Genomic DNA, 27,023 nt, shown 5'->3' with positions numbered 1-27,023 from the left:
AATGTATTGAACATTCTACTCTTACTTAAAAGGTAATTGAGATTTAAAATGTTTCTTTCTACTTTGTGGTTTTTTTTAATCATATTATTATAGTAAGGTGGAAATTCTTAAAAGGCCCAAATGTCAATCAAATTGTTCCTAATATTCTTGGAGACATTACATATTAAAGGAAATAAAATTGCAATTCTAGTTGTGAGATATTTGAATCCTCTAGTCAATTTATGAAAACTCCAAAGTTATGACAAATGTCAGACTGTGAAATGTAACCATCACCCCTAGGGTTGAGAATTTTGTGTGCATGCGCGTACATATCCATGTATATATACACGCACATGCACGGCTTAAGACTTCATCAAAAACCCTAAATGTGTTTATTGCAAGCAATAAGAATTCACATTTATGACAAATCAACTACAATAAATAAGAATCATGATTGAAGCCTTGCAAGTCCACCATCTACATTGGCCTTCATGAAAAATTGGTTAATATAGCACTTATGGATTCTCTTTTAAAAGTAGCCCATTTTCCTTTAAAACATGGAAGCACAATGCATAGGAGGGTGATATTTTGGGCACAAGGAGAGATGGATTCAAGCAATGGAGCATGTGTTCCAGCAAGACAAAATTCCAGACTTGCAGGCTGCGCGTGTCAAAAGCTTTGAGAATTCGGTTAAAGAATCGTAAAATCTTAGGTGTGAGTGTGAGTGAGTGTGTGTGTGTGTGTGTGTGTGTGTGAAATTCGAGATTAGCACGTTCAAAAGCGTCAAATTTCGAAAGAATTCAGTTACAAAGGTGGCAAAATGCTGATACAAATATCTGTAAGGGCGGCGTGAACTCAGAACAATTTGAAGGGTCAAGGCTGTGCATTATTATTGTGGTTGCGCGGGGAGAAGCTGTTCCCTGATGGAGAAGGGGAGTGGTGTGGCTACTACGGCACCACAAGTTGATGCGAGGGCGCCGCCAACTTGGGGTCCCGCAGAAGGAAGTGCTGCGGGGGCCTCTCCCGAAGGATGCCGAGATGCGAGTCGTAGTCTTCGTCGTAGGCTGCCCATCTCTTGCGGAGGGCCTTGTCGGCCTGGATCTCCTCGTGAGTCTTGGCATTCTCCTGGGCGTGCACCTCCGCCAGTTGCGCGTAATTCTCGGCGGCCTTGCCGAAGAACGCCAACTCCTCCTCCGTCAGCTTCCTCATGAACTTTGCAGGGTTTCCAGCCCAAACCTACACCCCCCCCCAAATTAAACGCACTCAACGGCGTCGCTTTACCCTTTACAACTATTTCTTGCCTAAAGATACGAGTCTAAAAAGACATCAATAGAACACACACACACACACACACGCACGCACGGTAGTTTTTAATGTAAAGATAACAGCCTCCCGCTAATGCCACTGGATATATGTGATTCTTCTTCTTCTTCCTTCTCCCAAACTTCGATTACCTTCTGTCAGCAAACTTTTCCCATCAACGTCAACAACACTACAAACTGTGGAAAGCCCTTCGCTGGTTATCAAGTTTTAGACTCAAAAGTTATACGAGAATTCTGAATACAGGAATGTACCCTAGGAGTCCAGTTATAACTTTGCCACGACAACCATGGTAATGTATATAGCTGTGATACAACAAGCCCAAGGGCCAAGATGCACTAGAGAAAAAAGCTTCGGTTATTAAAGATGAACATTTATATGAAAAATCAAACTTGCTAGGCACATGTATACATTTGCAAAAGAAATGAGCAAACAAGAAGTTGATTGATCTAGGACACAAGAGATGTTGGTCATATATAAGCCCCAAATGAGTACTCTCTCTCAGATTTATACTATACACATAAGCACGAACATAGAAATGTGTTGCACATCAAGTGTCCTAAACCCATCAACACTACAGGTTTAGTCACGAGGACATGAAATTTTGAGATGCTCTAATCTTGCCAATAACATTTGATTATTAATCAAACGTGCAAGGTGGTTTAGCACATATAATACACACGACATTTATTTCATGATAACAAGCCAAGAACCCAAAGGATGCAATAGATGTCAGAGGCAAAAGTTGTATTAAGTTATGCCTAACAGGCACGAGGTGGTACTTGGTGTCAGATTTGAGCCTAGACTAAGAAGTTATGTATGGAGGGTCTTGTAAAGAGAAAGGTTGAGTGAAGAGAGGAGAACACACAAAAAAATGTTGATATTAGAGACTATATTTATTAATTAATTAATGTCAATCTAAGGGTCAATATCTACTTAGGGATACTTGGAAGACAAATTGGCCTATCCAATGTAATTATTGGCTAGTGAAATTAATTTTTCAAGCACAAAAATGTTTATTAAACTAATATTTTAAAAATTACTTTAATAAGTTGAATAATACTGAAAAATAGGATTGGAAGGCTACCAGTCAACAAAACTTACCCATGCAAGTGGGAAAAACGTTTTTAGGGACTGATGAAAGCCTATTCCAACCATTGTGGAAGAAAAGAATGCACTTAGAGAGCAAGAAGACGCTATTGATGTGATTTGCAACCACCAAGGATCAATCCTATAACATGTAACAGCAATTTGGAGCCCTCCAAGAGCAAGTGATAATAGCCCAAGGTCCTAGTGTAGAGGATAGCATCCAAGAAAGGGCAACAATCATTCTGATAGTCTTAAGTTCTAGGTGATAACTTTCATGGCTCTTTGAGAAAGGCGGCAATAGATTTTTAGCATTTCTCGCAATGAAACTCTGAAATTTCTCCCCACAACATACTCTCTTATCCCTGAACCATCTCTTAAGTTACCTCAACATTTTCCAACAGTTTGAGCCCTCCAAGAGCAAGTGACAATAGCTCAAGGCCCTAGTGTAGAAGATAGCATACAGGAAGGGACATCAATATTTCTTATGGTCTTAAGTTGTAGGTGACAACTTTCATGGCTCTTTGAGAAGAGTAACAATAGATTTTTAGCATTTCTCACCATGAAACTTTGAAATCTCTCTCTACAACATTCTCTCTCATCCTTGAACCATCTCTTAAGTCACCTGAGCATTTTCCAACAGTTTCAGCCATTAAAAAAAGAGATTTTAGTCAATCTCTACCGTAAACCCTAATTTACAACAAAAATTAGGGTTTTGACCACTGCCACAAGATGCGTGCTCAAAATTGAGGGCCCAAGTCTTGAATTCCAATAGCTAAAATTAAGGAATTTCAAGGAGATTCAAGAGGCCAGCCAACCAATATCAGATTTGGGCTTGATTTGTCTTTCAAGGAGCAAGATTAAGACCAATCCCCAAGCAAACCAAGGGGCAAATTGGTTTAGAGGCTTACTAGTCACTTTTAACAGCAAGAGGCACTTGGATTGGTAGAGGAGATCAATGGATCTCAGTTGTACTCCTTTCATTTGCATTATAAGATTAAAATATATCCCAAGGAGCGCCAATTTTGGGACCCACAGGGTGTTCAATATCCAAGATTGAAGTGGTGAAGTGTGTATTTTCAATTTATGTGAATTTTATGCTTGCCCTAATTAGTTATTAATCAAATTATTTATCACCCCATCCAAGTGTCAGAGATCAGTGCCTGATCGGGACTGCACAGTCCAATCGGACTGTACAGTCGGGCTGCCACGTGGCAGTCCGACTGCCTGCAGTCCAATCGGCTGCATTTAAATGCAGCCGACCTGCCCTGATTTTCGCCCAGATTCTGGCTATAAATAGCCGAGTTCTTCAGCAGTCTCCTACACTTCTCTACTCGCAGATTACAAACTGGTGGCACGCGCACATTCCGTCTCTGTTCGCAGATTTCATACAGGAGACAGTGCAGACTGCAGCGAACTTCGAGGTGAACAGCAGGTTGCATCGTCGAGGTGGAGACACGCAGTCCAGCGCACTGCGCCCATGTACATATCTGCATATCTTTGTATACAGCACACTTTATACAGCAGATCTTCATCTTCCACTGTCTCTTTCTCTCTCTTCTCTCTCTGCGTTCTCTCTCTCTCAATCCTACGCTTCCGCACCGCTGCACTCTGAAATGGTATCAGAGCAGTGTTAAAGGGCTGACTGAGCGCAGAACCAACCTGAAAAGGAGTTTCTATCGCGACACAAAGTTGCGTTTGAGGGCAGGCAGCAGGGCTGCGCCTCGGAACAAGGCTGAAGCGAGCATGGGCGCGCAAGAAAGGAGTCCAGCTGGTGGATTTGCTGCTGTTTACTGCTGTTTGACGAGGAGGAAGTTTGAGTTTTCAAGTTCCAAGTGCAGGTTTTGCTTTTTCATCGCCTCCGACGGGTGAAGAAGTTACAGGACGCGGAAGAGCCTTAGCAGGCTGAGTTTTCACAGTCAAAGGGGGCTGCTTTTGCGTTTGTGAAGGCATTACAGGTAAAGATGTCTACAGAGATTGACTTGGAGTTCCAGACGATTACCGGCTCTTTTGCAAATCAGAAGCTCGATGGCGACAACTACCGCATCTGGCGCATCATAATGTTGGCCATCCTTGAGTCCTATGATTTGGCGGAGCTTGTACAGGAGGAGATCGACCGGCCCTCGGTAAGAGATGAGTCCAAACTCTCTTCCGAGGCTCGTGCAGAGTTGGCCAAGGCTCAGTCTCACTGGGACAAACTGAATGCCAAGATTCGTTCCTTTCTTTTTCTGTCGTGTACTACAGCCGTGATAGCTCACATCGAGCACTTGACGGTGGCTCGAGAGATATGGCTAAAGCTTGATCAGATGTACAACCGGATGACCCTTATGAAGCGGGTTTCTTTGGAGGTTCAGATACAAACCTTGTCCGTAAACAAGTCTTCTTCGCTACGGGAGCACATCAACAAGCTAAGACAGCTTCAGATGCAGGTTCAGAATGCGGGGAAGCCGATTTCCTCCGAAGACATGGTGATCACACTCTTGTCCCAATTGCCGCCACGATTCGGTACTTTCTACTCTGCCCTTATTGCTTCGGAGCGAGAGTCTACTCTTCATTGGGAAGAGTTGGTTCCTATGGTCTTGGACCAAGAGGAACAGCTAAAGGGACAGAATGCTTCCAAGTCAGAGGCATTGACAGGTCAAGCCTCTCAGAAGAAGGGGAAGGACCAAAAGAAAAAGAAGGGGGATAACAAGTCAAAGAAGGACAAGGACAAGGACAAAGAATCCACATGCCATATTTGTGGAAAGACTGGCCATTGGAAGAAGGATTGCCCTAATAAAGACAAGAAGGACACCAACAAGGACACGAAGGATTCTGGAGCGGTGGCTGCACCCTCATCAACTGCATTTCTTCATCTAGCTATCATTGAGGACTCTTCACCGAATGCTTCTGATGCTGCGATGACGACTCCCCAGGCTCGAGAGTGGATCATTAATAGTCGTGCCTCCCGGCACATGGCTCCTTCATCAGATGGTGTTGCCCAATTGCGACCCTCGCGTGGGCAGATTCTCATTGGAGATAGCTCTTCTGTGTCTATTGCAGGACGGGGTAAGAAGTAGCTTATTCCAGATGGACGTGGTGGTACCCATACCTCAGAGGTCTTGCATGTACCAGGTTTAGGGTATCATCTCCTGTCAGTTCATAAGATTTGCTCCCTTGGACTTTTGGTGGAGTTTGACAGTAACTCGGTGCGAGTCCTTGATCATGGGTCAAGGAAGGTTCTATCATCCAGATATGAGGAGAACAGCATCTATAAATTAAAGTCTTCCACCGCCCTCTCTACTCTTCTTCTTACCTCTCAGACACAGTCAGAGTTATGGCATGCTCGGAGGGCATCATGTGGACAGCTTGTTCGAGGGTTGCCGGATATAGTGGTGAGCCAGCAACCATGTGTCTCCTGCATTCATGGGGAGCAACATAGGGATGTCGTTCCCCACACAGCTTCGCGGCGGTCTACTTCACCGATGGAGCTTGTATCTACGGATCTATGTGGCCCCATGAGGAACGAGTCCTTGCATGGGAGCTCGTACTTCATGTTGATCGTAGATGACTACAGCAGGATGACATGGGCCTATTTCTTGGCATTGAAGTCAGAAGCTTTCTCCCACTTCAAGGATTGGCTTCTCTTTGAGGAAAACCGATCCGGCCGAAAATTGAAGACCTTGCGATCCGACAAGGGTGGTGAATTTGTTTCTAATGAGTTTGCTCGTTTTTGTGCAGATAAAGATATTCACCAGGAGTTTGCTAATACCAACACTCCTCAAGAAAATGGCATTCTTGAACGGAAAAACTGCAGTGTGATCGAGATGGCGCGCACCATGATGGAGCACCGATAGACCCCTCAGGTTCTGTGGGCCAAGGCTGTGGCTACTGCAGTCCACATCCTTAATCGATCCCCCACTTCGGCCGTTGATGGAATGACCCCTTTTGAGACTTACTTTGGGACTAAGCCCGATGTTTCTTACGTTAGGATCTTTGGGTGTGATGCCTATGTTCACATTCCCAAGGCTCACCGTGATAAATTTGAAGCAGCTTCCCGAAGACAGGTATTTGTTGGCTACAGCTCCCAATCCCAAGGCTATCGATTGTATGATCCCATCAAGGGGAATGTGTACACTAGTCGTGATGTGCGGTTTGTGGAGGTTCCGGCCATATCAACGGGTGAGGAGCATCCCGTTCTTGGAGATCCAGAGGAGAGTTGGGCTCCTGCTACAGTTCCTTTGGAGTCTGTGTCTTTTGATTATGATTCTGTTTCTGACAAAGAGTCTACTGTTCCACCGGTCACCCCTGAGGAGTTACCACCGGTGGATATTCTAGAGTCTTGAGCTGATGGAGAGAGACGAGGGGAGGTTCGGTCTCCTCCTCGATGGGCCCGTGACACACTCTGTGATTCAAGGATCGAGGGGGTTCCTGAGGAGTGGGGACCGCAGGATGGTCCGCGGCGGTCACGGCGGCACCAGGCACATTCTACGGAGCTTGTTTGCTCTAACTATTGTTTGATGACCCGTGTTATGTAGGATCGAGAGCCCACCTCCGTGAAGGAGGCTTTACGGTCCGCACCATGAAAGAAAGCTATGGAAGCCGAGTTGGAGGCTATTGAGAGGAATGGCACTTGGTCACTCGTGCCCCGCCCCCCCAATAAGAAGGTGATTGGCGTCAAATGGGTCTTCAAGTCCAAATACCTTAGCGATGGTTCTTTGGATAAGCACAAGGCCTGCCTTGTTGCTAAAGGTTTTGCACAGCACCCAGGGATTGATTGTCATGATACTTTTACCCCCACTGCTCCTATGGCGACCATTAGAGTTGTTCTTGCCTTGGCTGGCCATAGGAGATGGCCTGTCTATCAGTTGGATGCGAAGTCGGCCTTCCTCAATGGTGATTTGAAGGAGGAGATCTATGTTGAGCAGCCTCCTAGCTTTGGATCTTCAGATGGGAAAGTCTACAGGTTGAAGAAGGCCTTGTATGGCCTCAAGCACGCTCCGCGTGCATGGAACAAGAAGATTGATTCGTTCCTTCAGTCATAGTTGGGATATCGGCGTTCTAAGGCTGATCCGTAGCTTTATGTTCACACTTCCGAGGATGGTTGTGTGCTTTTTGTGTTGTATGCTAATGATTTGATTGTCACAGGTGATCATGCACAGCAGGTCCAAGAGACGAAGTCAGCTTTACATCGGACGTTCGAGATGACGGACTTGGGTCTACTCCATTTCTTTTTGGGCCATGAGATTTATCAGTCTCAGAGGGGGATCTTCATCTCTCGGCAGAGATATGTACAGGAGCTCTTGGTTTCTTTTGCGATGGAGGATTGTCGGCCCCTTTCTACTTCCATGGATCCGAACTGGAAGGCCAATTCCCATTCCTCTTCTCCTATGGCGGATGCTTCCCGCTATCGTCAGTTGATTGGATCCTTGATTTGGCTTCTCAACACTCGTGTTGATCTTTGTTTTGCTGTTGGGCTCTTGGCAAGGTTTATGAGTGAACCTCAGACGGTGCATTGGCAGGGTGCTCAGAGGATACTTCGGTATTTGAGAGGGACGTCTGATTTAGGGATTCATTATCCCGCAAGGACAGATGGTTCAGATCTTGTACTTGCAGGTTGGAGCGACTCGGATTGGGCCGGTGATGTGGACCACAGGCAGTCTACTTCAGGTTTCTGTTTTACCTTGGGTGCAAGTGTTATCTCATGGAGTAGCAAGAAGCAGCCCACGGTAGCCCTTTCGTCTACTGAGGCGGAGTATCGGGCCGCGTCCTCCACCACATGTGAGGCTGTGTGGCTTCGGAGATTGTTGGAGGAGCTTGGCTGCCCCCAGACTCGTCCTACTTTGCTGCAATGTGACAATGAGAGTTGCATTGCCTTGGCACGGAATCCTCTTTTTCATGCCTAAACGAAGCACATAGAGATCCAGTACCACTTCATCAGAGAGAAGCTTCTGGATGAGACCATCACTGTGGAGTACTGCAAGACGGAGGACAATCTTGCAGATTTGTTTACGAAGGCACTTCCCCAGGCTCTACTTCGGAGACATTCCCGATCCCTCAGGCTTCTACCCCGCCCAGGCTGTGAGAGGGGGTGTTAGAGATCAGCGCCTGATCGGGACTGCACAGTCCAGTCGGACTGCCACGTGGCAGTCCGACTGCCTGCAGTCCAGTCGGCTGCATTTAATGCAGCCGACCTGCCCTGATTTTCGCCCAGATTCTGGCTATAAATAGCCGAGTTCTTCAGCAATCTCCTACACTTCTCTGCTCGCAGATTACAGACTGGTGGCACGCGCACATTCCGTCTCTGTTCGCAGATTTCAGACAAGAGACAGTGCAGACTGCAGCGGACTTCGAGGTGAACAGCAGGTTGCATCGTCGAGGTGGAGACACGCAGTCCAGCGCACTGCGCCCGTGTACATATCTGCATATCTTTGTATACAGCACACTTTATACAGCAGATCTTCATCTTCCACTGTCTCTCTCTCTCTCTTCTCTCTCTGCGTTCTCTCTCTCAGTCCTACGCTTCCGCACCGCTGCACTCTGACACCAAGGAGCAAGGTTGTCCACATCTGACGAGCGGGTCAACTTGTCCAATCCCATCTACCATGTCTATTCCATCGGACCCGTCCGACTTGATCCTCATCTAACTATGCCCTACCTCTCGTATGTCAAACAGTGACCTTTTTCTCCTTTTTTCATGCGCTTTCTTTTATTCTTGTATTTCTTTTCTTTCTTCCTTTATCTCTTCTCTATTCTTTTCTTTCTCTTTATTCTTTTATTTCTTTCTCATCTTTCTCTCTATCTTTTCTTTCTCTCACACAAAGACTCAAGAGAAAAGTTTAAAGATTAAACTAACAAGTCTAAAAACTCTCTTCCCTTGCCTCTCCCTCTCTCATGATTCATCCATCACTCTCTCTCTCTCATATATACACAATGGCACGAAGCAACCATCCTCTCCCATGGGCCACCATTCAAATTTCAGAATTTGAAATCTCTCTCTCTCTCTCTCTCTCTCATCCTAAATCCCAAAGCACTCTCCCTTTCTATTAAAATCTCCCTCCCCCCATCTCATTCATCCTTTCAAGTTTTCCACCCCTCCTACTCCTTTCTACTCTCTCAAGCTCTCTCCTCCTCTAACTTCTCAACCCTTTCAATATCCTCATCCATCAAGCTCTAGCCTCTCTCCACTCCCTCAAGCTCTCTACCCTTTCCACTCCTTTCTTCAATCATCTCACCCACCACCCGTGACCCTCTTGCCTCTCTCTATACATCATCAATGGCACCCCTTCTCCATGAGGCCTTTCACTTGCATTGCGCCTACTTCGAATGAGTGAAGGAGAAATCCAACACATACAAGTGGCAATGCAAGTATTTTCCAAAACTCTTTCTCATCCACCTTTGCAAATTAGAAGGAGAGGCCACACCATGCCCCGATATTCCCAACAATGTCTATGAAGATCGTTGTCGGAAATAGTTAGCATTGAAGCAACACAAAGGCCTTGCAAGGGCAAGTAAGGAGGTGGTCTCTCCCGATCATGAGGTCTCTAATACACAAGAAAAACCCCCTCCAACCGTCGCAGTTTCCCCCTTGAGGGGCCTCTTCTATCCCATCTAGAAAAAGCCATTCAAGTGGTGCACCTATGCCCAAGAGACAAGCCACTCCTGCCCATGCAACGGGGCAAGTTTTGGTTCCTCTCTCCTTTCTGAAGGAGAGGCTAAAACAAGTGGAAATAAAGATTGCTCACACCATAATTAAGGACAATCTCTCTTTTCATGTTCTCGAAGTGAATCGATGGAAGTAGATGGTGAAAGCTATTATCGTCATCGGTCCATGCGAGGAATGGTACGGCATCACATACAATGACATGCATACTGAGAAACTCAATGAGAGAGAGAGAGAGAGAGAGAGTCCCTTGAGCCCATGCATGCCGATTGAGTGAAGTATACGTGCTCTATCCTATAAGATGGATGGAGTGACCGTAGAAAAAGGGAGATCATCAATATCCTTGTCTCTTGCCCACTTAGCACATACTTTCTATGAGCGGTGGATGCGAGTACAAGGGAAAGGAGAACCACGAGCTCGTTCATGTATTGGCATAAACGGCAAGCCATCATTGAGATAATGCTTCTTAATCCATTATTTTGCAATCTTTCTTTTCCTTTAACCTTCCAAATTTTTTCTAACTTCATCGTATGTAATCTTGTAGATTAGGCTACAAAATGTGATGCAAGTTGTCACGAACAATGCCTCGAATTGTGAATCTATTGGACGGAAACTTCAGGCCAAGTTTCTATCCATAGTTTAGACACCATGTGCTACACATTGTCTAGATCTTCTTATGAAGCAACAGGCAAGCAAGTTGGAGTGGGTAATGAGGATTGCCAATGATACTTGCACAATCATTGGCTTTGTTAACTCCATGGTTCGAGTTCTTGTGATTTATCACTTATACTCGGATTTGAAGAAGCCTTCGAAGACTCGGTTTGCGGCCATGTGGCTTCTCCTCGAATGTTCGCAATAAGTACGAAAACCCGTCGTGTCGGATAAGTTCGAGTAATGGCTTGAAAGGAATTCCACATCAAGCCAAGTGGAAGTAAAGACCATTCAAAGGCTTTGCTTAAAGAAAGAATTTTGGATGGATGTGAGAGGCATTGTCATTGCCATCACTTCTACAAGGTACTTCACATCATAGACATGGAGGAAGCTACAATTGGCCTCCTCTATCATCTTATGGTAGATACGATGAAGGAGATTCAATAATCGACCATCGTGGATAGGGAGGACTGTTCTTCATGGTATTATTTTTACTTCTTCTTTTTTAAATGATTTATGCTTCTTTTTAGTTTTAGAATTTATAATTCACATTATCTCACTCTCTTTCTTTTCAAATTTCACCTCTAAATATCCCTCTAAATCTCTACCCTCTTACACCTATTGTAGTGACATCTTGAATACCACCCCTAAAAGAAATATTTTTTTTTTTAAACGAAGAAGAGATGGGAGTGGATAAAGTGACCCATATATGGATTCAAAGCACTCTTGCATCTTGCCTTCAAAAAACCCTTTCTCTTTATAGATACAAATGTCCTTGTCGATCGTGATGCCTTTTTTCCAAAGCCTTTGGCAGAAAAACACCATGGTGCCTTCCTCCAAGAGCTCATCAATTATACCGATCAAAGCGGCATCGCTTTTGCATCTGCCATTTATTGAAAGCGGGAATTATTGGTAAAGTCTCTTTTTGAGTGGGAGTCATTTGGCTACCAATTGCTCCACCTCCAAAGAGTGGCCTTACCCGTTCTTGCATAGGTTTGAAATCTCCTCTCTTTTTTTATTTGATTTTAGTTACAACTTGTAAGTTTAAAGTTTAAACTTATTTTCTCTTCACATGGTTTAGAATTGTTCGTCAAGTGCATGTGAGAGGAATTCGCCCATATATACACCAAAATTCGTCATAAATTTACCACACGACGATTGGAGCAACTAATTTGTCGTCCCTCCAATTTACACATGCTATGCAGCATATATGACATATCTATGGCAAGATAAGTATCATATATCGAATTTTTGTACTTTTTAGTTCATAACTTTATTCATAAATTACGAAATATATTTAGAGAAATTTCATTTGTTTAATCTAAGTTTTTCATTCTTTAAATATATAGATGAATGTGGATTCACTCAAGCTCTCCGCTAGCACACTTAAAAGTATGACTTACAAGAGAGACTTGGAGGAGGAGTAAATATTTAGGGAGCTTTACTTAGAGCTCGAGGAGATAGATCAGCGGGTCTCTCACACTTGTGCACCATGTCCGTGTTGTTATTCGTCCTCATGCTGATAGTGATGAAGCTTCCATAGCATTTGCTCGTAATGCTCCCCTTAGATGCTACATAAGGCATGGAAGTGGCTCGAGAAGTATTCCTAGTTCGTCCCAGGAGAATATACCTATCACTACCTCTCACACAAAGCTTAGAGAGCCCGAGTAGAATGACAAGGGCAATGTCATTAGTGAGGGTAATTTTATTGATGAGGGTGATGGCTCATAGAGCAACGATAAGGATACTTCCACCTTTGATACCGAGAGTGATATGAGTGCTTAGAGTAATCATGTATCTTGATTCGGATTAAGCCATGGATGATGGCTTTTACCTCAATCCCTTTTAGTATATTTTTTAAATGAGATTGTACATTTGGCTCATAATAAAGTTATTGGTTTCATTATTCGTGCTATGCTCTTGGATCTTGACTCTTCAATCTTGTTTCAACTCTCTTTTACACTTACTTTTCACCTAAATCTCCAAGTTTATGTTTTAAGTTCAAATATTAAACATAGACTTAAAATTATACGTTTTTTTTTCATCGAACATAGATCCAAGATTTATTAGTCTAATTAGTACCGTACTAGCATCGGACTATACTAATCAGACGCCATCAGACATAACAACCTTGTCAAGAAGGAAGGCTAGTTGCAAGGTTCCACTGCCGCGATGCCCCTCAACCCTTGATTTGGTGGACTTGAGACACCTAATTGAAGATTAAGAGCTTTACTCTAGTACTGAAATTGTATTCAGCTGAGCATTACAGCAAGAATGTCTTCAAATAGTGAGATGAGATTAAGCAAGGATAATGCCTCTCAATCTAAAAATTCAAAAAGTGTCGAGGAAAATGCAATGTTTGATCTCGAACAAAGCACACAACATGGATAGTTGAAACTTGCCTTCCTTCTTGGAAAGGGGGGTAATTCCCTGATTAAGCACTTAAACTACAACAATCAGCGAATGAATATAACTTGAAATGCACAAGTTACCTTAATAATCTCGAGCATTGGACACCCTAATGGCCCCAAAACTAACGCCCCTTTCAGTATTTCTTTAACTTGATTGCTAATTGAATGAGTACAATTGAGATTCACAATCTCCTTCATTATTCTAAAAAGTCTCTTTGCTATAGCAATAATCAACAATCAATTCGGGTCAATTGCCCCTTCATTTTTCACCCAAGACTTGCACAAATGAAACCACCAATTGACCAAATGCTACCCAAAATTACAACGAATGGGCTGGTATCTAAATCCCCTCACAATTACACAAATTTCAAGTGTTGAATTCAGTGTATCATACCTTCACCAATTGGCACAGGTTTTAAGGTGACTATCAACCGTAACAATGTTGGCATGATACTAAGGCGCAAAGTGGCAAGTTGGCAACACATATATTCATCCCATTGTATTTGGGACTCATGGTATTAATGATCGGGGTTGTCATGTTCGATGGCATCCGATTAGTACAGTCCGATGCTAGTACGGTACTAATCAGACTAATAAATCTTGGACTTGTGTCCGATGTTACGTCCGCTGAAAGAAAAAATACATATAAGTTTAAAGGGAGAACTTGAAAGGATGAATGAGATGGTAGGGGAGGGGAGATTTTATAGGAAGGGAGAGTGAATTTGTTAGTTTAAAACTTAATATTTAATCTTTTATCTTGAGTCTTTGTATGAGAGAAATAAAAGATAGAGAGAATGAAAAGAAAGATAAGAAAGAAAGAAAAGAAGAATAGAGAAGGTTCAAGAAAGAAAAGAACAAAAGAAAGGTAAGAAAAAAAAGAAAAAAAAATAAAGAAAAAAAGTTATAGGGCCTGAAAATGGTCAAAAAAGTGACCACTTGTTCGCCACAAGGCCCAAGCGTATGGGACCTGCTGTCCGCATAACGGTCGACCGTCAGGAATCCAAGGTCGGCCGACACGGCACAATCGGACGACTCCGGTAGGGAACGAACTGAACGGGTCTGGACATGGCGGACGGGACCGGACGTGGCGGACGGGACTGGACGGGTCGGATGAGTTGACCCATCCGTCAGACGTGGATAACCTTGCTAATGATGGTCATGCAAATTCTCCATACCGTGCTAGTCATGAGGGCAATGCAACTAGTAATGCATGCAATGTATAAGTATGTAAACATGAATGTTTTCTTAAGCATTTGGTTCTCTTAGCATGTCAGGTATATAGAGAGACTAGTCAACTAGATACAATATTGCATATTAATTAAGTTGGCATTTAAGCAATGTGAAAGTATAAAGCATCGCAATGCTTAAGGGGAATAAAGGCCTACAATCTAAAGAAGGTTTCAAGGCAAGCACAATTAGAGATAAAGTTTCCATATATTTCTTGTAAAGCTTCAACATTGTTTCAGCAGTAGATGCAAATTGGATACAAGAGGATGACTTGGCAGACTATCCTCGATTCTTGCAACTTTACCAAGATATCTTTCAGTTAGAGCCGACTTCAGTTTGGCCTCAATCAGGCTTAGTAGAGCAAGGGTTCATAGCACTGCCGATACTCAAGGGAGAGGTAGCACTTCCACTCCTCCAATTGCGAATAGATCTTGTATGTAGTGGATCTCGGATATATTTAGCATGCATCCAAGGTATTGTGCTGACAATATGTCTGTGATGACGTCACTACTCAGTGTACTAACCACTATGAGATGTATGTAGATGAGTGTGAGTTTCACCAGGCACTGAGACTACTTTTGCATCAGTTTATGATCAATTTGACACGAGTTTTTACCTCAATTTTGAGATTGATTTTTGATCGGTTTCAACTCAGTTTTTTATCTATTTGAGAATTATTTATGGTCACTTTTGGGATCAGTTTTTGCATTAGTCACTGATCAGTTTTTGCAATCAGTTTGTGATCACTTCTCAGATCACCAAATGATCAATTTATGATCAGATTATGCTCAATTTTCAATGGTTTACAGCTGATTCCATGGATAGCAACATGCTAATAAATGCCATTGAAAGTTTCAGCCATGATTTATGTTGAAAATATACTTTATTGTGGTGTTGAAGGAAGAACAGTTGAGAAACATGAGATATGGATGTATCCAATGGCTGCTAGCAACAGTTCTGGATTGTTTTTCAGATTTATGTCATGTTTATGCTGGCTGAAAATTTTCAGCAAGGCTTGAGGCATGTGACATGGTTGGACAACAATGCCCAATATTGTGACTGTAATGTCTTATAGAAATTTCAATGGAGTATGCTTTTATTTGTACAATGCAATGCAATCAAGCACAATTGCACAAATTTCAAGGGGGAGGTATGTCATGGGGACGTGAAATTTTGATATGCTCTAATCTTGCCGATAACATTAGATTAAGATATTAATTAAATATGCAAGGTTGTTTAGTATATGTGATACACATGGCATTTATTTCATGCTATTAGGCCAAGAACCCTAAGAATGCAGTGGGTATCAAAGGCAAAAGTTGTAATAAGTTATGCCTAACAAGCACTAGGTGGTATTCGGTATCAAATTTGGGCCTAGACCAATTTATTGTAATGTTAGTCTAAGGGTCAATATCTATTCAAGGATACTTGGAAGACAAATTGGCCTATCCAATGTAATTATTAGCTAGCGAAATTAATTTTTTGAGCACTAGAAAAAGTATTAAATTAATATTTTAAATTTAATAAGTTAGATAATGCTAAAAACTGGGATTAGAAGGCTGCTACTTGGCAAAACTTACCCATGCAAGTGAAAAAAGTATTTTTAGGGGCTTGTGGGAGTCTATTTCAACCATTGTGAGAGAAAAGAAAGCTCTTAGAGAGCAAGGAGATACTAGTAATAAGATTTGTAACCACCAAGGATCAATCCTATAACATGTAACAGCAGTTTGGAGCCCTCCAAGAGCAAATGACAATAGCCCAAGGTCCTAGAGCAAACGTTAGTATACATGAAGGCGCAGCAATCTTTCTGATGGTCCAAAGCAATAGATGACAACTTCCATGGCTGTTTGAGCAAGGTAACGACAGTTTTTTAGCATTTCTCGCGATGAAACTCTGAAAATTCTCTCTACAGCATTCTCTCTCATTCCCCAATCATCTCTCAAGTTATCTCACTATTTTCCAACAATTTAAGCCATTAGAGAATGAGATTTCAGTTAATCTCTGCAATAAACCTTAATTTACAGCAGAAATTAGATTTTTGACAGCCGCCACAAGATGCGTGTTCAAAATTGAGGGTTTAGGACTTCAATTCCAGCAACTGAAATTGTGGAATTTCAAGGAGATTGAAGAGGCTAGTCGATTAATATCAAATTTGGGACTAAATTTATCTTTCAAGGAACATAGTGAAGGCCAATTCCTAAGCAAACCAAGGGGCAAATTGGTTTGGAGGCTTGCTAGTCAGTTTTGATAACAAGAGGCACTTGGATTATCGGAGGAGATCAGAGGATCTCAGTTGTACTCCTTCCATTTGCAATATAAGATAAAGAAATATTACAAGAGGCAACAATTTTGGGTCCAACAAGATGTTCAATGTCCAAGATTAAAGTAATTAAGTGTGTATTTTCAATTTATGTGAATCTTATGTTTGTTGTAATTAGTACCTAATCAAGTTATTTACCACCCTATCCGAGAAGGAAGCCTGGTTGCAAGTTTATGATACCTTCACTGGTCCTCTTAGTAAGGCTCACAAGCAAAAATCCAAACACTGATACTAGTAACACACGCACTATTATTAAAGAACAATGAAGATTGCTTCAAAAATTCACAGCCCATTGTGCTACTAGTAACACACCCACTACAATTAAAGATCAATGAAGATTGCTTCAGAAATTCACAATCCATTGTGTTACTTTTCTATGTGAGCTCTCTACATTGGATACTTCATGGTCCCTCATGATGGATCATGTAACCTTTTGTATGACCTTTGAGGATGCTCTTTCATTGAAAAGGCCATAAGGGGGTTCAGGCCTAAGTCATCTCTCAAGCAAGACACATGGAAACACATCTTGATTGTCCTCACCAAGCCACAACCATAATCACTATGGTGGTTCTGCTCTCATCCCTGACCCATTAGTGTTCAATATGACCACAAAGTGCTCCAAGGAGCCCAAGCAACATGGCTGCTAGCGCATGACAAGTGCATGTCCTACATACATCTTAGCCCTTGGGACTTATGACTCACCCCATGTAGAGCTAACCAATTGTTAGTCTCAAACTCTATGCACAATTGACCATCTGCCACCTTTATATGCTAAAGGTGAGGAGTAATGGCTTCCCAATTAGGTGTCTACCTGCCAAAGCAACCCCTGCCTAACTCGTGAATCACCTGCCTAAGCTCCAAGCCTCCCCAAGAACCCGAGCTAGTCGCATGTGCTAGACCAGACTCTAACTAGGAATTGTTGCAAACACACACAAAGGTATCATCTCTGTGCACACACACCCCCTCATCTACGAGGTTACTCAAGAAAATTTGTCTCTAAAGAGTAGGTAATGTCTATTGTTCAAAGCCCTCCTCTATGCAATCCAATCGCTTGATATTTTTATTTAATGATCTAAAAGTATTCATTCCTGTGACCTATTGATTGCCACTCCTAGATCAGATAACCTGACATACTGATGAACTTTTACATGAGAAGGAAAATCTAATTTGTATAGGATTTCACAAATTCAAGTAATAATCTTGAAAGGTTCACAACATGTAGGGGATAGTTTCTTAACTCCCCCTGTAATCAGTCTTGTAATGTTTTCGAACCACCCTTACCAACAAAAAAATCTCTCCCTCATAGAGGATCTCAATTAATTTATGAAGGCTGCAAGTACAGCAGACAGTAACATAACCCCAGATCTGTCTGATACATGGATGTACCATTAGGCACAGCAAGCCCTGTGCCCAGCCTGGCATGAGGCTTTTAAAGGGCCTTCCTTTTCATGGTAATCACCCATGGAGCTCCACTGGAGCGTCATCTTGGATCTTCTTGCTTTGCTCCCCGAACAGGCTGCCCATCAGCTTCCACAGGAACTCGGGCTACATGGGGACAAGTGGCTGAACACACTTCTCATTTGAGGCAAACTGAGGCCTAATACCTTTTGGAGTAACCATCTAAAGCACAGAAGGTTGCATGTTGTGTTGAGCTACCAAAATTGAGACATGCATTGATCCTAAATTATCATGTACTAATGCCTAAATTTCCTCCTTAAGAGCTTTATTTAAAGTGAAAGTCTTTATTTTTAAACAGTATAACAAATGCCCTAAAATCCTGTATAAATAGAACATGCAAGCATCCATTTTATCCCCGATTTTTGCTTTTCAATCCCCAATGTTAAAATTGTTCCTGCATTTTCATGAAGAGTATGTTTTCCCACCTAGGAGGACAACCATTTGGCACCTATCCTCTACAGCTTCTATAAGGGCTAAGTATTTGACTAAGGAATTACTGACGTTCAGTGTGATTATAGCAAAAATATATAACTGAAGCGGGGGTTAGCCATGCGGGAGCCAGCAACTCCTTTGACACCATCTAGGATCCAACTTGCACATGAGACACAACACAAGAAATGTCCACAAACACATAGGGGATGGAGACCAAACTCACCTCCCAACCATAGAGCCAAAACGGGCTCACCCCAAAACCTAGCAGCTAGCAACAATCAAATCACCACCACATCCCAAGAGCCAATGTCCCATACCACCAACCCACACCATCCCAATGTACGAACGCTTAGGCCTACAGACCAAGAGTCCAAGAGTGGTGATCACACAATGATGTGCACAATAGACCCTTCAGTACTATAAATAAGACTCATCAGCCCTAACCCAAATGTGCCCTATGTCACTATGCTACTAGCACCCATCCGGATGTCCAAGATTGTGACACATGCCCTCCTCAAGAATGAAGTGCGAAAAGTAGCATCCTAAGAAACCCTAATTTCTGCTATAAATTAGGATTTCAGCAACAATTTCAACTAGACAGCCCATTTTAGGGTTTCTTCAATTGTCTCTCATCTCACCCTAGGGTTTCTTCAATTGTCTCGTGTCTCGCCCTAGGGTTTCTTCACTTACTATGTCTCACCCCAAGGCTTCTATGCATGCTCCACTGCACTCTCAGTTCTTGAATCACATCATCTTGTATCATTGGAGAGAGGGAGACTAGAGGCATTGTTGCTGCTAGTCATCATTGTGTTGGTGTCCTATTGGTATTGTCTGTACATCTTGTGCTTCATCACATGGATTCCATTGCCCGTTCATTCCGACTTTCTTATATTCATGCATTCTTTCTTTTTATCAATCCTTATGCTTCTAATCATATGCACATTCTTAAACTTATCAAACATCTGATTCCTCTTTTCATTCTTTCCCTAGGTCAAGCATGCGTTCAATAATAAGACTCATTTTAACAATTTGAACTTCAATGTGATCCAATCTAATGCAGCTTCCCTAGAGACCTTGTTTAGGGGCTAAAACCCCAACATGACCCCCATTAGTCCTCATACAAGGTAGTATGCTCTTGGAAGAGCAAAGATGCTACAGCCATACTTCAACCAATGCAAGGTCTTACACTAAAATTTCATTCGCAACTTCCATTTTGATCTTGCATCTCATCATGACTGGGGTACATTTAGCTGAGCACTATGCAACTTGTGATTGCACCCAATATATTACCTTGACCATGATTTTAAAGAGTTAGAAAAACTAAGTAGGATAACTTGACAATCAAGTTGGCAAAAAATCCATGCCTACTAGTTGAATTTGCCACCACACCTCTCAAAAGGAAAAGCAAAGGGCTAGAAAGAAGACCAATCCTTGTTTTTATCTCTCAAAAGGAGAAGCAAAGGGCTAGAAAGAACCCAACAGACTACTAAGAAATAAAAAACCTCACTGAATATTGAAGTTGGATTGGTAGAGTGTCCCCAAGATGAATAGCTATTCTCAACATTGAGAAAAGGCAGCTCATTCTGAGGATAAGTGATATTCAAATGTGAAGGGCAGGGCAGCCCACTCAAACCTCCACCCTTTACAACACCTAGGACCTCAATGCTCTCATACCTTTGGCATCCACCAAGCCCACAAGATAGTCACAATGATGAATGGAAACTTGTCGATGTTGGCCGCATGGCCATTGGACAATCCCCTTAACCATTTCCCTTTACAATACCAATTTTGCAAAATTGATACTGAAACTGGCCTTCCAAAGCCCAAGAGGCAATAAACCACATTTTAACAACCACTTAATTCAACTTAAGAATAAGATCAACAAGGAAATTCCATGTATAACCGGAGCTAAGAGTGCTTTTGCACCACACATGACACTTGTTGACCCCAAAGTTTGGTGCCCCTTTTGGTAATTTTTTAGATTACTAATGTATGCTTGAAATTGGTTACAACTTTACAAGCAATTGTATGTTAGTGATTTCTTGCCGTGCAACTCATCCACGGATGCACAATGATCTTGTCACCTTCAATGTTCACTTGCAACCAATTGCAGATTATCCAAAAATACAAAAGAACAATTCATCCTATCGAATTCTAAAAATGACAACTTGCATTTGAACCCAATTTCATGGAGTATTTTCCTAAACAATTGTCCTTCATGGTTCCCATGTAATCCCATAATATTTCTCAAACAAATATAGGGATTTGTTAAAATAAGACTATGAGAACATTACTTTCTTCGCAACAAACTTATTCAAAAAGTGCACTAGGCTTGAGATCTTAGAGAAAAAAAGAGGATCTCAGCTTGTAGTGCTATAAATACCTGTTTTTCTAATATTTAGATTAAAAAACAGCGGCACATCTTGCTATAAATGGAGTTATAAAGCTCCTCAATGGAGTCCCCGTGCCAAGAGGAAAAGATTGGCTACTGTCCACACTCCATTCATATTGTCAGCTCATGTTCCAAGGTTGAAATCTGCAATTTCTATGGCAAAGAAGAGAAGAATGGTTGTCCGCAAACTTGAGGTACTCAAATGAGAGAGGAGTGGTCTCCAAATAGCCAAGATTAACTTTCTAAATGAGTAGCTAGTTGCTCCTTAATCAAATCTCGTTTTTTATTAGGGGTTAATTAATGACTTGATCAATAATTATAAGTGAGTAGCTCATTGGACCAATTTTGACCTCAAGGCTTGCTTTCTAACTACAGTGTCCTAAGTGAGCTGCTTACCAGGCAAAACTTACAATATAACTTGATTCTAAGCTGCAACTTTCGAACTTAATGAAAGTTTCACATTGCACCTTGTTTCTTTTGCCTTGCCCTTGTACCTTGCTAAATTGGCAAAGAACCCCCAATTTACGATATCCTTGGATACTCCAAGAAATGACAGCAAAGGCAAAAGAAAAAGACCTATTCTAGAACTTTGAGACAGCCAGAAGAACCAAAGGAGATGCCTAGACATTCTTTGGAAGAGTCCAAAAAGCTTGATGAGCACAAACAATCGGTACCCGTGGAATAACAAGTACAAATGCATGGCCAACTTGCTAGTGGCAATCCATGGGAGTATAGACAGCAAGGTATTCATGTAGATATAAGCATGAGGCAGCAAGGATACTTTGGTGGAGGTACCATTTTTCATGCTATGGTTGGAAAGTACCACATATAGAAATGTATGGCACAAATCCCTATGATATAGGACAACCAATTCATGGCTCACAACACCCAATGTTCTGGTAATACAAGAGAAATGAGTAATCCCATATATGGCAGCATAGGCATGATGCCTAGGGCACAAAGTGATCCATATGGATATGTATCTACACTCCCGCGGACTGTTGAAGCACAAGGATTTGGCGTTGGTCATGGAAGTACATTTGATAGTGCTGGTTTTCATGCAAATACAAAAAATGTACCCATTTTGCAACAACCTATTTATGATAATTTGACACCTATAGAATCAGAGTGTGAAGTTTGAGCCTTTCAATAGTGCACAAGATAGGCTCAAAGCACATATTTGGATTCAGCAATTTGAAGCAATCTATTCTGGAGGCAACTTCTTAGAGGCATCTAAGATACGCAAGGCAGCCACATTCTTGAAGGGAAAGCCACTGCAATGGTGGTCTATACTTCTCATCAAGGAAAGGCACCTACCACTTGGTTGACAAGTACCTTTGAAGTAAACACTATAATAGAATGGAATCGATTGGATTCTAAGGATTGCAAGAACTTGAGTCAGTAAAATAAGAATTTTTAGGATACTTTGCTACATGTTACTTTTTATCGATCAATACCCCTCCATGAGCAAGTGGAGACGTATGTTTGTCATTTGCCAAAGGGTATACGGGATTTTTGCATAAAGTCCATTGTCTCTGGCATGTGCTAGCTCATAGAAATCGCTATTGTAGTTAATGCATTGCATCATGGAAAAGATGCACGATTCTAGGACAATGATGCCAAGTCACATGTCAAAGAGACAAAGACTGAGAAAAAGGATAAATTTGAAATAAAGGCTGAAAATCAGGGCAGATCTAAAAATAGGGCTGGGAAAAGGAACAAATGGTAGAGAAAGAGTGGAAAAAAAGATCGTACAACAGCTCTCTTGATGCTATCATGGCGGTGACTTCTATCTTTGCTCTTCTAATAAGAATGCTTCATCATCTTCATCTATATGGTTCTCGACACCACATGAAAACTAACATCCTCAGGCTCCTCTTTCTTCTTCAACATCGACACCCTAGTTGAAAGGGGGTTCGTACAACGGACATGCACCCTTTGTCCAATGCCCTTGCTACTTTGGGATGGATGCCTTGGGGTAAACATTGTACGCCTTCCCTTTTAGGCTCAACTTTGGGCTTGAGAGAGGGTATTGAGCTTAAACATGCTTTTCAATTGATTAGCATCTTGAAACAGCCCCAAAACACACTTAATCAATGAAAAACGCAAAAGTGGTGCATAGTTCGAGAGAGTTTCAATGGTCCCCCCAAAACCCTAATTTTTTGGACACCCTTCAACCCTATAAATAAACAAGTTGCCCACCATTTAGCCTCACTCCTGTGCAGATTTCAGCCATCAACCTTCATCCACATGGAGGTCGTACTATTGGAACAGCTACCACACTTTCCACATCTCCTCCAACGCCTAGCATCTTCATCCATTGTTGTCACCCACTGTTTTGTGCCCCACACTTGGCTACATTCAACATCCCTGTCATCACCAGCCCCTCTTGTTGCTTGCGTTTGGACTCTACAATCCCAGATATCAAGTGGCAGCCCTCCACTCCTCCAAGTGACCTTCAGGAGCTTGCATTTGGCCCTTTCCTTTGCAAGCAATAGCTGGTTGTGCTCTTCCTCCTCTAGGCAGCAACTCTATTGCTGCATTTACAGCTTTCTGGTGCCACCACCCTCCTTAGGCATCATCCTCTACAGTCGCATCAGCTCCCTAACACTCTAGTGATTAGTGTTTGGTGTTTCTCGCACTCTGCACTCCGATTGGTGATCACAGCACTTGGGATCTGTCTCAAGTGGAAGTCGCTCTCCGACACTCCATTGCTTTGCCCTTGGGCACTCTATAAATTCTTACATTCATTTACAATATTCATTCACTTTAGAGTTTCTTCTGTCTATGTTTCTCTCTATGTTGGAGTTTTTTGTTTTAAGTTTTGCATTTAGGGTTTGAGTTTCAGTCTTGGTCGTGCATGCTATGTTTCCTCCATGCAAACCTTAGCATATATTCACATATGCAATAATTTTCAGTGATACAAATTAGGCTAATGACTCAAACACTCAGTACTCTACTAATGGACATTGTTTCTGTTTGGGCCATTTATGCATTTCATGGCTTAGCAAAAAACAACCTATAGTGGTTACCTCATCTTATAAGGCTGAATACAGGGAAACCTTCACAACAACAGTTGAATGTGTATGGCTGCACAAATTGTTGGCTGATCTACAAATCTCATGGGAGGCTCTACACCCTTTTTTTTACAATCAGAGTGCTATTGTGGTAGCACGAAATCCTATGTTTCATTGATATTCACTATCATTATGTCATAGAAAGATCCTGCACAGGAGAGATCAGCTTTGGTATATGTTCCTACAAAAGAAAATGTTGCAAACATTTTCACCAAAGCATTAGTACATCAGAAATTTGATGCTTTTCAAAAGTCCTTAAACTTACTACCCTTTGGTAATTGAGCTTACTTATACTTCATCACATCGACACCGCAAGGGGGGTGTTAGAATTTGCCAATTCTAGGCAATGCCCAATGTAATTTGTGTTGTGGACACTTATCAAAGTGCCATTGTAGACTGTGTACACCTAGTGTATTAGTGCATTAAAGTAGCAACACTAAGCTCTAGAGTAAATAAATCTAGCTCTAGTTACTTGGTGGAACTGTGGTACTTTCGCCTATCATTCAATTTAGTTCAATAAGTAAACTCTCTATTTTGTACTCTCTCTTTTTTTTTTGCAAGTAAAATGTGGCTGATTATATTACTCAAAAAAACTGATTACAACAGAGTGCTCATGCTCAACAGACTAGCTGGAGCTAATGAAACTCACAAATACTTCATGTATACAAGCCTCTCACGGTGGTCTTGGGGGGGGGGGGGGGGGGGGGGGGGGGGGGGGGGGGGTATATCGCCATCTGGGACTGCCTGCCTGCGTCACAAAAACGGGTCTCGGCCGCCCCAAGTGCGCATGAAATGACATTGGAGCTCTTGAAGAGCCTTGGACTTGCCCTGCACCTGATCCCATCGACCGTGGAGAGAGTGGATTATGGAGGTCCAAAGCTCTACTAAGATCGCCTATACTGAAAGTCTCTCTCCGTCGAAAGCCTCCTGACACCACACCTTTCAGATATGCCAACCGGTAAGACTCCCTATAATCTCCCATACCTCAAAGCGGTCTGTAGTGGGCTCCAGTACCTAGCAGATGGGTAGAGCCTCTAAACTGACCACTGCGCACAATCTTGCCTCGATAATGAATATCATGTCCTGCATCCCGCCTCATACAGAAGGTGACAGCCCTGGCTGACCGCCTGCAAGCAGAAAGCTCCCCATGAGATACATCCAAGGCTGGGCGCTATTATCTATATGGCAAAGGATGCGGCATGCTCCTCTCCACACGAGCTGCGCCGCCTCACACGACCAAAGGCAATGCTTTGGGGTTTCCAAAGACTGCTATGTGCAACGCTTACAACCTCCCTCCTACATCTCGGCAAGCCAGCTTCCCACCGCCAAGCCTCCATGTGCCACTAATCATAAAAAATATGATACCCTCCTCAGCCTCCAACTATCCCATAGGCCGCGCCAGAAGATCCGTCGGAAAGATTCCGTGATGCTATGCTCTATCCAATGCCTGCTAGGTGACGGCACCTAATCCATATCCTCCTGCATCGGTACGTGTCTGCTAATCCTGGCGGTGTACTCCAGGAACCTCAATGGGCTTCTTGACGACCGCAGTGGCTGACCATAGCCACTCTCCGAGATCCCTCTCCAGCCCATCAAGTGGCCTGCCCTCCCAAATCCAGAGGCGCCACTCCCTGAGCTCGTGCCAAAAGACAAAAGGGTCCAGCCGCCATGTCTTCCCCTGTTGGCCAATCACCTGACTCCTCCCCCCTGAAAGGAAAGTTATCCCCTCATCCTGCTGCCCTCTGTTAAGAGCCAGATGCCCCCCCTCCTCTGCGGTGAATCACCTATAGGGGGAAGCCTGCTAGTGAAAACCTAGCGGCCCATACCTCCCCGGGCTCTATCGGCTCTCATATCAGGAAAGCAAGCCACTTGTGAGGTATTGTTGCGTCTATCTCTCTTCTCCTAAGCTCCACTCCTCTCTGGCAACCTAATACTCGCTGCAACACCTCATCCACCATCCTGTACACCTCCCGCCATGTCCTGATGATACAAGCCAGGCCAACCTCCCAACCGGCCCACTGGATGTAGGGGCGCTCGCCAATCTGTGCTCCTTCCCGATCCTTGACCTGGGGGTTCCAGATCACTAGCTGACGGTCTATCTCCACCAGACAGCTTAGGGGGCTGAAACCAGCCTTCCTTCTTGGAATGGGTGGTGATAACCTAATTTAAGAGTTAATTACAGCAATAAATAAATGCACATAAAATGAAATACACACTTTACCATAACATTCTTGGACAGTAGACACCTTGTTGGCCCCGAAATTGGCACCCCTTGCAGTATTTTTTTAGCTTTCATTCAATTGGAAGGAGTACAAATTGAGATTCTCCAATCTCCTCCTGCTAACCAAATGCTCTTGCTGTCATAAATGTCCAGCAAGCCTTTTGGGTCATTTGCCCCTTGTTTCACCCAGGACTTCTCCAATTTGACCCTTGGCTGGCCAAATGCTACCCCAAATCAATTCGGGATGGGCTGGCCCCTGAAATCCCTTGACAATCTTCAATTATCAGCTGCTGATTTCAATCCCTTGAGCCTTCAATCTCTAGCACAAACCCCAAGGTGGCTGCTAAACCCTAATTTCTGCTATGAATTACAAAAATGGCTGAGATCTCCTCCGAATGGCTGAGAATGGCTGAGCATAGGCTGAAGGAGATGACAGAATGCTATAGAGAGAGAAAATTTTGAGATTTGTTGAAGAACTCATCAAAATCAGCTGCTGCCCTGCTGTACCAGCCCCAAACGGATGCACCAACAACAATAGGAGCATCAGAGACTATGATCTCCAGGAGAAAGTGCATCAGCAGCAATTGTCAACTTCCCAAGGTCAAGAATATGCAATCTCCATCACCAAAATGGTCTCCAATGGCTGGGAAATGGCTCCAAAAGCTGGCAGCAATAGTCCAACACCTCTTTCCAACAACTCCAAAAATGAAAAAACAAGATTTCCCTCGCCCTTCAGCCCTATTTAGCCTTTCCCCCACTTGCATGGAAAAGTTTTGCCAAGTGGCAGCTTTCATAATCTATTTTCAG

The 27,023-nt window shown here is 42.8% G+C and overlaps 1 protein-coding gene across 1 annotated transcript in view; it reads right to left on the bottom strand.

Annotated features, from left to right (window-relative positions):
* Nucleotides 1–744: 744 nt before the first annotated feature.
* LOC148015882 (gamma carbonic anhydrase 2, mitochondrial-like) overlaps nt 745–27,023 on the bottom strand; it is an 85,477-nt gene continuing 59,198 nt past the window's right edge. Inside the window, exon 5 of the mRNA XM_087663577.1 lies at nt 745–1,215. Coding sequence (XP_087519703.1) covers nt 928–1,215 — 288 coding nt within the window. The 3' untranslated portion in view covers nt 745–927. The remainder of the gene's footprint in view (nt 1,216–27,023) is intronic.

Source organism: Lygodium microphyllum, chromosome 23, assembly GCF_053477565.2.
Source record: "Lygodium microphyllum isolate KBCC chromosome 23, Lygodium_microphyllum_v1.1.10, whole genome shotgun sequence".
In the NCBI taxonomy this organism is placed as follows: domain Eukaryota; kingdom Viridiplantae; phylum Streptophyta; class Polypodiopsida; order Schizaeales; family Lygodiaceae; genus Lygodium; species Lygodium microphyllum.
The sequence above is the reverse complement of the archived record's forward strand: the minus strand, read 5'-3'. Positions and strand labels throughout refer to the sequence as shown.